The sequence below is a fragment of the Littorina saxatilis genome, linkage group LG16 (genome assembly GCF_037325665.1).
Source record: "Littorina saxatilis isolate snail1 linkage group LG16, US_GU_Lsax_2.0, whole genome shotgun sequence".
Lineage (NCBI taxonomy): Eukaryota > Metazoa > Mollusca > Gastropoda > Littorinimorpha > Littorinidae > Littorina > Littorina saxatilis.
In genome coordinates, this window is record NC_090260.1 from 38701589 (window position 1) to 38714088 (window position 12500).

General features: G+C 45.1%; 1 protein-coding gene across 1 annotated transcript in view; it reads right to left on the reverse strand.

The window, feature by feature from the left end:
• Positions 1-11845: 11845 nt before the first annotated feature.
• LOC138951369 (uncharacterized) overlaps positions 11846-12500 on the reverse strand; it is a 6390-nt gene continuing 5735 nt past the window's right edge. The window contains exon 4 of the mRNA XM_070322985.1: positions 11846-12500. This exon is cut by the window's right edge and continues 157 nt beyond it. Coding sequence (XP_070179086.1) covers positions 12126-12500 — 375 coding nt within the window. The 3' untranslated portion in view covers positions 11846-12125.

Genomic DNA, 12500 nt, shown 5'->3' on the forward strand with positions numbered 1-12500 from the left:
CCCAACAACAACAACACCAACACCAACAAACAACCAACAGAAACCAGCGAAACTACATCAACAATAACAATAACAACAACAACACCATTGTTGAGAAACCAGCGAAACTACATCATCAATAACAACAACAACAACTACAACCTCAACAACTACAACCACAACAGCATTGTTGAGAAACCAGCGAAACTGTATCAGCAAAAACAAAAACAACAACAACCACAACACAGTTCAACATTGGGTAACAACTACAACAACTACAACGACGACAACAACACTGACAACTCAAAAACCAAGAACAACTACAATGTCAACAACACCACTAACAACAGCTTTACACTGATAAACAATAGGTGGAACACGATTGATTTGACACGTAACAACCTTGATTTCATCTACTACGACGACGACAACAACATCAACTCAAATTCGAGAACATTATACGTCTTCAACAACATAACCAACAACAAATCCGATTGAACTTCAACTACAATCTCAACAGTGATCATGGGCTGCCTAATCTATTTGCTGAGTCTGGCAGACATTTGACTTCCACCCTTGAGAGAGAATGGTTTTTCCTCGTAAACCTTGTGCCTCAAACCTGACTAAGAGGATACAACTCTACATTAATCCCCGATTATCAACCCAGATAGATGGGACACTTCCGTCTCAACTCCGACGCCGCAGTAAGAACGATCTCTAGCAACAGACGCGCATATGGTACAGCTATTTGCTCGCCGGCTCCTGTATGTATACACACTGACACCAATTAAAACCTCCAACTGAGCTGTTAACCCGTAATTTGTAAAAATGTAAAACATATTTTACAAATTACGTCGAACCTAAAACCGCGATTTGTGAAAATGTAAAAAAAAATTAAAAAAAAAAATCATTTCTTTATTCAGCCTATTGTCCCATCGCTGGGAAATTCGGATCGCTTCCTCCCAGTAAAAAGCTAGCAGCAACAAAGTCGCGCTACCCCAAAGTCAAGGGATCCATTAGATTTGTTTTTCTTTCTTTTTTCATTTCTTTATTGTCCTATATCGCTGGCGAATTCGGATCGCTTCCTCCCAGTTAAAGGCTAGCAGCAACAGAGTCGCGCTTGTGGTCCAAGTTGTGGAATGTGTCCAAGTTGTGGAATGTGTCCAAGTTGTGGAATGTGTCCAAGTTGTGGTATGTGTCCAAGATGTGGTATGTGTCCAAGTTGTGGTATGTGTCCAAGATGTGGTAATGTGTCCAAGATGTGGTAATGTGTCCAAGATGTGGTATGTGTCCAAGTTGTGGTATGTGTCCAAGTTGTGGTATGTGTCCAAGTTGTGGTGTGTGTCCAAGTTGTGGTATGTGTCCAAGTTGTGATATGTGTCCAAGTTGCGGTATGTGTCCAAGTTGTGGTATTTGTCCAAGATGTGGTAATGTGTCCAAGTTGTGGTATGCGTCTAAGATGTGGTCTGTGTCCAAGTTGTGGTATGTGTCCAAGATGTGGTATGTGTCCTAGTTGTGGTATGTGTCCAAGTTGTGGTATGTGTCCAAGATGTGGTATGTGTCCAAGTTGTGGTATGTGTCCAAGATGTGGTATGTGTCCAAGACGTGGTAATGTGTCGAAGTTGTGGTATGTGTCCAAGTTGTGGAATGTGATGGGACAATAAAGAAATGACAAAAAAATCTAATAGATTCATTGACTTTGGGGTAGCGCGACTCTGTTGTTGCTAGCTTTCCACTGGGAGGAAGCGACCCGAATTTCCCAGCGATGGGACAATAAAGAAAAGAAAAAAATCCCATAGATCGCTTGACTTTTGGGTAGCGCGACTCTGTTGCTGCTAGCTTTCCACTGGGAGGAAGTGACCCGAATTTTCCAGCGACGGGACAATCTAGTAATGAAAAAAAAATTCTATACATAAACAGTCGCGCTACCCCGGCCCAAAAGTCAAGGGATTTTGTTTTTGTGCCTTGACTTTGGAGATGACAAGAAAATATCGGGAGCATTAACGTGATTTTTAAACAAAATTACTAATCACGGTGCGAGCAGACCCTTGATTTTAACCCCCAGGCTCAAAACTGTAAGGTTCAGCAGCTAAAGTTGCTTCTGCCATTAATACTGCTTGTGACGTCATCGGAATTTTACCCACAATTCACCACTTCCGTACTCTCGCAGACGTTCGTGATACAATGGCCGCCAGATCGGAACGCGAAAACGCTTCGCTTCAGCCACGAAATTCGTCGGATTATGGCCCAAAACGATTCCGAAATAAACTAAACCCTGTGAGGGAAGGTGAGAAAACAATTTCCTACGGCATGCATATGCCTGGTTAACCTAAGTCACGCCAAAACGCAAATGAACGCGTTTTTGACACCAAAAAAAGCCTGTTGGGGTCCTTTAAAGCAATAGCCTTGGCACTTCATACAACGCCTTTGCTTTATGATTCTTCAAATGTTCCTCGTCAAATTTCAAGGTCACAGCGGGGTCAAGTTTAAGCACAAATAATTCGAAGTTATGAAATTATCAAACTTATTGTAAGCTAGAGAGTTGAAACTTCATTGATGACCTTTATACGTGACCACAATATGGGTGATAATACTCAAATTACAAAGTCACGGCTAGTGGGGTCGAGCGCAGGCCAGAAAGTTGATTTCTTTAAGCTTCAAAAGTGGCTACGTTATAGCCACTAGCTCGTATTTATGTTTCTGAGGCTAGAACTTAAACAAATGTGCATCTTTGTAAATCTAGAGGTTGAGCTCTTCCAAACATGACCCAATTCTGGTTGACAAAAGTCAAATTTCAGGGTCGCAGCAGGGTCAATTTGGGATCTTAAAAGCTCAGAGAGTTAACAAGAATACAGAAAAGCGCGCTTTCAAGCTTAGCGCAATACGCTTCCGCGCTATTCTGGCTTGTCAATTTCACTGCGTTTTTCCCGTGAAAAGTGAGTGATTTCCATGTGGCGGGGATTGACGAAACTGTATTGTCTTTGTGAAAAAAATGCAGTGCGTTCAATTTCATTCCGTGAGTTCGACAGCTTGTTGTTGGTGTTGTTAATCACACCCCAGAATCATCGTTGGTGTTGTAGAGCACACCTCAGATCATTGTTGGTGTTGTAGAGCACACCTCAGAATCATCGTTGGTGTTGTAGAGCACACCTCAGAATCATTGTTGGTGTTGTAGAGCACACCCTAGAATCAGTGTTTGTTTTGTAAAATACACCCCAGAATCATTGTTGGTGCAGTAGACCACACCCCAGAATCATTGTTGGTGCTGTAGAGCACACCCTAGAATCATTGTTGGTGTTGTAATGCACACCCCAGAATCATTGTGAGTGTGGTAGAGCACACCTCAGAATCATTGTTGGTGTTGTAGAGCACACCCCAGAATCATTGTTGGTGTTGTAGAGCACACATCAGAATCATTGTTGGTGTTGTAGAGCACACCTCAGAATCATCGTTGGTGTTGTAGAGCACACCCCAGAATCATCGTTGGTGTTGTAGAGCACACCCCAGAATCATCGTTGGTGTTTTAGAGCACACCCCAGAATCATTGTTGGTGTTATAGAACACAGCCCAGAATCATCGTTGGTGTTGTTGAGCACACCTCAGAATCAGTGTTGGTGTTGTTAAGCACACCTCAGATCCTTGTTGGTGTTGTAGAGCACACCTCTGATCATCGTTGGTGTTATAGAGCACGCCCCAGAATCATTGTTGGTGTTGTAGAGTACACCTCAGAATCATTGTTGGTGTTGTAGAGCACACCCCAGAATCATTGTTGGTGTTGTAGAACACACCCCAGAATCATTGTTGGTGTTGTAGAGCACACCCCAGAATCATTGTTGGTGTTGTAGAGCACACCTCAGAATCATTGTTGGTGTTGTAGAACACACCCCAGAATCATTGTTGGTATTGTAGAACACACCCCAGAATCATTGTTGGTGTTGTAGAACACACCCCAGAATCATTGTTGGTGTTGTAGACCACATACCAGAATCATGGTTGGTGATGTAGACCACACCCCAGAATTATTGTTGGTGTTGTAGAGTACACCCCAGAATCATTGTTGGTGTTGTAGAGCACACCTCAGAATCATTGTTGGTGCTGTAGACCACACCCCAGAATCATTGTTAGTGTTGTAGAACACACCCCAGAATCATTGTTGGTCTTGTAGAGCAAACCTGAGAATCATTGTTAGTGTTGTAGAACACACCCCAGAATCAGTGTTGGTGTTGTAGAGCACACCTCAGAATCATTGTTGGTGTTGTAGAGCACACCTCAGAATCATTGTTGGTGTTGTAGAGCACACCTCAGAATCAGTGTTGGTGTTGTAGAGCACACCTCAGAATCAGTGTTGGTGTTGTAGAGCACACCTCAGATCAGTGTTGGTGTTGTAGAGCACATCTCAGAATCATCGTTGGTGTTATAGAGCACACCTCAGAATCAGTGTTGGTGTTGTAGAGCACACACCAGAATCATTGTTGGTGTTACAGAGCACACCCCAGAATCATTGTTGGTGTTATAGAGCACACCCCAGAACCATTGTTGGTGTTGTAGAGCACACCCAAGAAATAGTGTTGGTGTTGTAGACCCCCCCCTCCCCCAGAATCAGTGTTGGTGTGAATGCCCCTGCTAAGGAGCCTTCTGTGTCTTTAGATTCTTTTTGTTTTGCTTGTGTTTTTGGGTCTAGCTCGCTCTTTATCTTTTATTTTTCTTTATTAAGTATGAGCGTCCTGGTACGACCTTTGTTTTTGTTTTACTGACGTTAAATGTTGTAACGAACAAATTTATAAACGAGAGTGTGGCCGGCGTTTTTCTGATATTAATTTTATGTGCCTGTATGGCTCACGCTGGACACCATGCTAGCCTATGGAGATTTTCCCCGGAGAGCACGGGACGCATGCTTTGCAACAGTAAAACCGTAGTAACGCGCAGTAACTTTTAGTTCACCTCTGTGGTGGATAGCCTGTATTCGTTGTCACTGGCTGGGAAGCCGTTCAGGGAACAACATGTTTTTAGTATAGATAGGTTTTTTGCTCTGTTCCTGGGACCAGTTTTATCAAGTTAATTTGTAATGTTCTGTTTAGTTGCTCGCCTTGAGCCTGTTTATGTTATATTGATGCTGTCAAAGTTTCCACCGCTCCGCGCTTCACGCTTCACACTCTACTGTTCTGCGCTCTCACTCAAGCTAGTCATATCTACTCCACATTTTAGCATCAATTCATATTCTAAACTTAGATCAGTTTTTCCGCCACGCTCCAATAGAAGTTATTCAGCTCTCCATAGGTTTATGTTTAGCTTTTTATATATTAATATTACGAACTGATTCCGGATTCCTATGACATTGACAAGTATACCAATCCACAATAAACTTTGATTAATTTTTCTATTCAAGTGTTCGTTTTGTTTTGAGCGCGTCGGTTCTTTGTAGCATTCAAAAGACATCTTCCATAATTTACATAAGTCATCTTCAAGATCTTACAGCAACTCAAGGGCAAGCACAGTGGAAACTTTGATATTTTTTGGAACATTTTGGATTGTTTTCGACAAAGAACTTTATGAACTTTTGTAGGCCTGTGATTAGGGCCGCTGACTTTTGAACTTCTTATTCTTACGAATCTTGTGAAGAGATCATGAACCTTTGGTGTTAACGGAACTGTGTTCGCATCTAGCGAACAATTTTTTAATTTATTTGTCGGGCCCAGAGCAGAGCAACTTAGGCATTATTTTAGGTTTGTTGACCATAGCATTGCACACTTCGTACTTCGTATTTCCTTCCCTTCTAGTGAGTGACCCGAGGTGTGCCGTTTTGAATTTTGTTTCTCTATATTTCGCAAGTCTTTGTTAACCTTTACGATTTCATTTGACTTTGAGTATGGATGAGAAATTACCTTCTCATGAGAGCGCCGAGCAATCCCCTTACACTTTGAAGTTAGAAAGGGATGAACACTTTGCTTCGGACACTGATAGTCGTAAGAATGAAGGCGACCGTGATGGCGCTCAGGGCGAGCCTGTAGCTGAACCCCCTCAGACCCAAGACACTTTGAATTCAGATAACATTCCCCCTCAAGCTGAACATTCTCCCACACAGGAAGATTTAGGAACTGAGCCCTCCCAACAGGCTGCAAGTGCAGAGCATCTCGTTCAACGAAGTAGAGAAGAAAGAGGCCCCGCCATTGTTAGGGCTAGGCTTAATGCTGAGGTAAGGGAACTGTCAGACAAGTACTGGGCCATAAGCCGAGCTCATAAGAATATGATCAGCGAGTTGTGCACAGCTTTTAGGGAGACACCAGGCCAAAGGAGAGTCCTTAAAGCTAAAAAAATAAGCCTCTGTGAGCGCCTAAACAAGCTGAATGTAGCGAACTCGAGGCTTTGTCAAGTGGCTGAAAGTGATGTAGCTATAGAAGAGGATTTGAGCGATATGCACATGCAAACGGAGACGCTCAAAGAACAATATCACAGACTCTTTCCCAAGTTAGACCCGTACGCCTCCAGCTCGGACTTGACTTCCACAGTCGCTTCTGGAGGTGCTAGAGAGGTTTCTCTAGATGCTTCTTTGGCGGTACGCGCAGCAAGATTTAGGTCCCAGCAAATGGTCGCAGATGAAAGGGCCAGACTAGAAGAGACTCTTTTGCTTTTAGAAGAGAAGGCTTCTAGGACCATAGCTTTAGCTGCTGAGAAGAAGGCAGAGATGGAAAGAGAGATGGAAAGAGAGTGTGCTTTAGCTGCTGATAAGAAGGCAAAGATGGAAAGAGAGTGTGCTCGTTTAGAGAGAGAAGCTCAAGATGAAAGGTTAGCTTTGAAGAAAAAAGAAAAGGAAGTTAAGGCTGCACTAGAGGGGGTGGAGAGAGAAGGCAAGGTGCAAGAAGAGCATGACGTTTTTAAGATCCTTAAAACTGACATAGAAGACCAGCAAAGGGCTAGAGAAAGTTTCATGCCCCAACTACCTCGTGATAGCCCCATTGATAGGTACCTAGGTACTCACAACACCCTGCATGTAGGTAAACACACAGAGAGCATAGGAGATGTGGCGGTAGGGTATGATAGACACACACAGCACACACAAGATACACATCAGCCTGCGACAGCCGACACCTACGCCCGCCCGCGTCACCAGCCGGGAGCCAACACCATCGTCTCTGCGCAACACCAGCCTGCGGCAGCCAAGCCTGGACTCCCGCCACTTCAGAGGCCCACGGAGGTCAGGGCTTATGCCCCTTCGCATCTCCAGTCGGCCGCCGAGGATATCCGCGACACTCTTCGAGGCATCTCCAGGACCCTTGCCCAACCTTTCTCCGCTTTTCATTCACTTCCAGCAGCGGTCACAGCGACGGCTCCTACCACTACGACGATGACTACAGCCACCACGATGACGACAAGAGTCGGAGGCCAATTTGCGATCTCCTTTCGGCCTCAGTTTGTCAAAGCTGAGATTCCAAGCCACGAAGATCGTCCTCGCCAGATCTACGCGCCTTCCCGCTTCCCTCACAAACCCCTCAATCCATCAGCGAGACCTTTTCCCAGGCCTTTCCCTGGTCCTTTTCCTGCCATGACCTCCCGAGAGTCTCCGACCTATGTGCCAAACTTTGCATATGGGCCTTCTGTCACGCATCCTCCCATGCAAACACAGCAATATGACCACGCTGCAAGCTTTGCTCCTGACACTGACTACACACAGCATGGTTTTCAAGAGGCTTCGGTTGCGAGCCCTTCAGACGTCTACGGGCAAGATGTATACCTTCCTCAGATGCAAGGCCAGCCGGCGCTCTCCGAGGGTTCTGCCCTAGCTCGTACTCTAGCTGAGGCTCTCCTTATCAACAGGTTACCGACGCAGGAGCCCACTACGTTTTCAGGAGATCCATTGACGTACCCTCTCTGGAGGTCCTCATTCACTCTTTTGATTGAGCGGCAGGGCGTTTCTGCAGAGGAAAAGCTCCTCTACTTGGAGAAGTACTTGGACGGTCCGGCGAAGGATGCGGTCAAGGGACTCTTTCTGATCAGGGATGCCCAGGCCTATCAGCAGGCCCTTCAGACGCTGGAGGAAAGGTTCGGCAGTTCTTTCGTCGTTGCCAGAGCCTTCCGAGAAAAACTAGATGCATGGCCGGTAATCAAACCCAAAGATGGACAAGCCCTCCGCGCCTTCTCGGACTTTCTTGGACAATGCCTTGTGGCGAGCCGAGTGATAGGCCAGCTACAGAATCTGGAAGACCAAGCCTATCACAAGACACTCATGAGCAAGCTTCCAGATTGGTTGGTGAGAAACTGGGTGCGGAAAGTAAACAAGACCAAGAACGAGAAAAAAACGCTACCCTACCTTTGAGGAGCTGTCAGCTTTCATCAAGACAGAGGCAGACATCCTTTGCGAGCCCCTTTTCTCCTCAAGCAAATCTGCCGCCTCTTCCACCTCACAGATCGCCAGTTCAGCAGTCCCCAAGAAAACATCGTACAGTACGGATTGTTCTACTACATCTGCATGTCAAGAGTGTGACAAATGTCTTTGTCAGCACCACGCTAAAACTGTCCTGAATACGAACTGCGACGAAGTCTGTCCCTTTTGTACCGTTCGTTTTCCGACCAGCTCTTTTTCTCATCCTCTACTCAGATGCCAGAGGTTCGATGAGATTCCCGTTGAGGACAGGAAACACTTCATGTACGAAACGTCCTTGTGCTTCTCCTGTGCCAGAAAGACTGACCATAGAAGTGCAGACTGCACTACCAGGGCGATATGCGACATGTGCCAAGGTCCACATCTCACTATGCTGCATGGAGCGCCCAGCTACAGGAAGAAGATTCCCAATCAGCAACGGAATGCCCAGGGACCGCCAAATTCTTCCAAGTTTGTCTGTCTCAGTCAAGATGCCCGTGTTTCTGCCTCTGGATCAGCATTCGCGACGACCAACAAGTCAGACAGACCAGTCAGAGCTACCATGATTGTTCCGGTCAGAGTTTCGACGAAAGAGAATCCCACGGTAGAGCATACGACATACGCACTGCTTGACACCATGTCTTGCATTTCCTTCGTTACTGAATCTTTGAGTGACAAGCTGAACACTCATCCTGAACCAGCGTCATTGAGGCTGAACACTATGACTTCTCAGAACACTCATATCGAATGTCAGAGAGTGACCGGATTGTGTGTCAAGGCCCTCAACTCCAATGTTTCCCACAACTTGAAAACACTCTATACGACGGACCCATCTCACCAAGGACACTGAGAACATTCCCACATCAGAAACCGCTCGCAACATCCAGCATTTGAGCCATATTGCCAGCGAGATTCCCCCATTGCTCGAAGGCTGCACTCCCGGGTTGTTGATTGGCTACGATCATGCAGAGCTATTCATGCCAGAGAGAGTCGTCAAGGGAGACCCATACGCCGTTCTCACACCGTTGGGTTGGACCATACTGGGACAAGTGTCGCCGAAACAGTCTGTCCATGACGTGATGCACGTGTCTCTAACAGAACATTGTCTCAGCGAGTAAGAAGGTGAATCAGTCGCTTCCGTATATCGCACGACACTCGCCGAACCCAGCATCTCCGACGCCCTCCATGTCATGGAAAGGATTTTGAGAAGACCACGACGAAGAAGACCACTACGAAGAAGACCAGTACGAAGAAGTCCACAACGAAGAAGTCCACAACGAAGAAGACCACGACGAAGAAGACCACGACGAAGAAGACCACAACGAAGAAGTCTACGACGAACAAGAAAGTGGCTTCTTCCCCAACGTAACGTTGCTGTCGGAGATGTCGTCGTGCTACGTGACGAAGCCGTATGCAGAGCAGATTGGCCTCTTGGACTCGTGACGGAGGTTCGCCCCAGCGACGATGGACTCGTGCGAACCTGCAAGCTGAAGACTGTCAAGGTCACCTCGAAGACGAGCCATTCCACTTTCTACTACTGGCGCCCCATCTCCAAGCTGACCGTGCTGGTGAAGGCAGACCCGGACACCCAAGGACTTTTCCAGTGAACTTTACTGTTTCGACAGACCGTTTGTGCATGTTTTGGTCTGACGTAATCCGTTCGCCTTTTTGACAGGTAGCGCTGTTTTGATTTTGGGAGAAAATTTCGTCTTAATGCAAATATTTTTTGTGACTTTGTGGTTTCTCTCCATTTTGTATATATGTTTTTGGTTCCGCATTTTGGAACGAAAGCTCTTGTTGGCAAAGGCAAGCGCTTAATGAATCGGTTTTGTTTAATCCTTCCCGCGTGCGGATGCCTGTGCTTATGATTAAGAAGACTGAAGATGTTTTTTTTGTTTGTATTCTTTTGTAGGTTGCGACTACAGTCATCCATACTGAGTTGCAGTTTATGTAAAGGTGTAAGATTGATGTTGACACGATATGTTGAGTGACGGACCGACGAAATATGATGTTACGCTTGTTGAAAGAACACGTGTGATTTTTTAGATTGGGACTCAAAGAGAGTGCGTTTCGAACAGCTACGTTTTGGATAATGCCAAAAGGATTCTGTAATGTTTCGGATTTTGTTTTTTGAACCACGTATGTATTCCATGATTTTTGTTGATTTTTTATGTTGGCTTTTGTAAAGACTAAGTTGTCTTCGAGGGGGGAATGTGAATGCCCCTGCTAAGGAGCCTTCTGTGTATTTAGATTCTTTTTGTTTTGCTTGTGTTTTTGGTCTAGCTTGCTCTTTATCTTTTCTTTTTCTTTTTTAAGTATGAGCGTCCTGGTGCGACCTTTGTTTTGTTTTACTGACGTTAAATATTGTAACGAACAAATTTATAAACGAGAGTGTGGCCGGCGTTTTTCTGATATTAATTTCATGTGCCTGTATGGCTCACGCTGGACACCATGCTAGCCTATGGAGATTTTCCCCGGAGAGCACGGGACGCATGCTTTGCAACAGTATAACCGTAGTAACGCGCAGTAACTTTTAGTTCACCTCTGTGGTGGATAGCCTGTATTCGTTGTCACTTGCTGGGAAGCCGTTCAGGGAACAACATGTTTTTAGTATAGATAGGTTTTTTGCTCTGTTCCTGGGACCAGTTTTATCAAGTTAATTTGTAATGTTCTGTTTAGTTGCTCGCCTTGAGCCTGTTTAGATTATATTGATGCTGTCAAAGTTTCCACCGCTCCGCGCTCCGCGCTTCTCACTCCACGCTCCACGTTCTGCGCTCCCACTCAAGCTAGTCATATCTACTCCACATTTTAGCATCAATTCATATTCTAAACTTAGATCAGTTTTTCCGCCACGCTCCAATAGAAGTTATTCAGCTCTCCATAGGTTTATGTTTAGCTTTTTATATATTAATATTACGAACTGATTCCGGATTCCTATGACATTGACAAGTATACCAATCCACAATAAACTTTGATTAATTTTTCTATTCAAGTGTTCGTTTTGTTTTGAGCGCGTCGGTTCTTTGTAGCATTCAAAAGACATCTTCCATAATTTACATAAGTCATCTTCAAGATCTTACAGCAACTCAAGGGCAAGCACAGTTGGTGTTGTAGAGCACACCCCAGAATCAGTGTTTGTTTTGTAAAACACACAACAGAATCATTGTTGTTGTTGTTGTAGAGCACACCCCAGAATCAGTGTTAATGTTGTAGAACACACCCCAGAATCATTGTTGGTCTTGTTGTGACCTTAAATCAAACAATGGCATCAGAGTCTCATAGCTTAACGACTTGTTCATGATACCTCAGTGGATATGTTCAGCAATGACAGATCTTCTCCAGCCAGGATTTTCACGCTGTGACTTTCGAATTTGATGAAAAGAAGCCACAATTATGTCTTGTCTAAAGATATTAATAAAAACACGAAGAGTGTAAAAATTGTAGGTTTTACCGTCAAAATATCCGACAAAAACTAAATGTAACGTTTCTTGTTAAGAATCGAGCATGACCCGGCATCTGTGAACTGGAAATATGACGAAGTTCGACCAAACTGAAGTCAGAGCGGGAGATCATCAAACCTGGAAGTGTGCACAGTTTCAAAGCTCTTGCTTTAAAAACATCCAACAAACAAGTGTTCACGGACAAGCGGCGGGCCGGTGCCCATACGTACGGACACAGGTCATTTTTAAGATTCACTGATTACTCATGTGAATCAAAAATCGTAGTGTAAAGACGTTATCGTTAAATCCTCAATATTAATTATGTTTGCAGCCTACAACGCCATTCATACTCACCAGTTTGCCTCATCGGCTAATATGTGCACTGCCCCTGTTGGGATGTCCCTGGCTTGATCACACAGCTGTTGCACCCAGGCCTGGTACTTCACCTCGCCTCCCTGTGTCCATGTCTTCTTCTCGTTGTCCCAGAAGTCCTGCGTGTTGACGAGCTGCACGCTGTCGGGTCCCTGTGCCGCGGTCTTCTCCAGCTGATGGGCCACCAGGAAGGCAGAAGCTGCGCCGTCTTCAGGACGTGTCTGCACGACAAAGACCCTTCCACACCCCTCCTTCAGCCACAGGACACCCTTAATTAATAGGAGAAAAGTCTTAGCTGAGCCAGGTGGACCGTAAAGTATGATGACGTCATCCTTGTTCTGGTCAGACAAGTC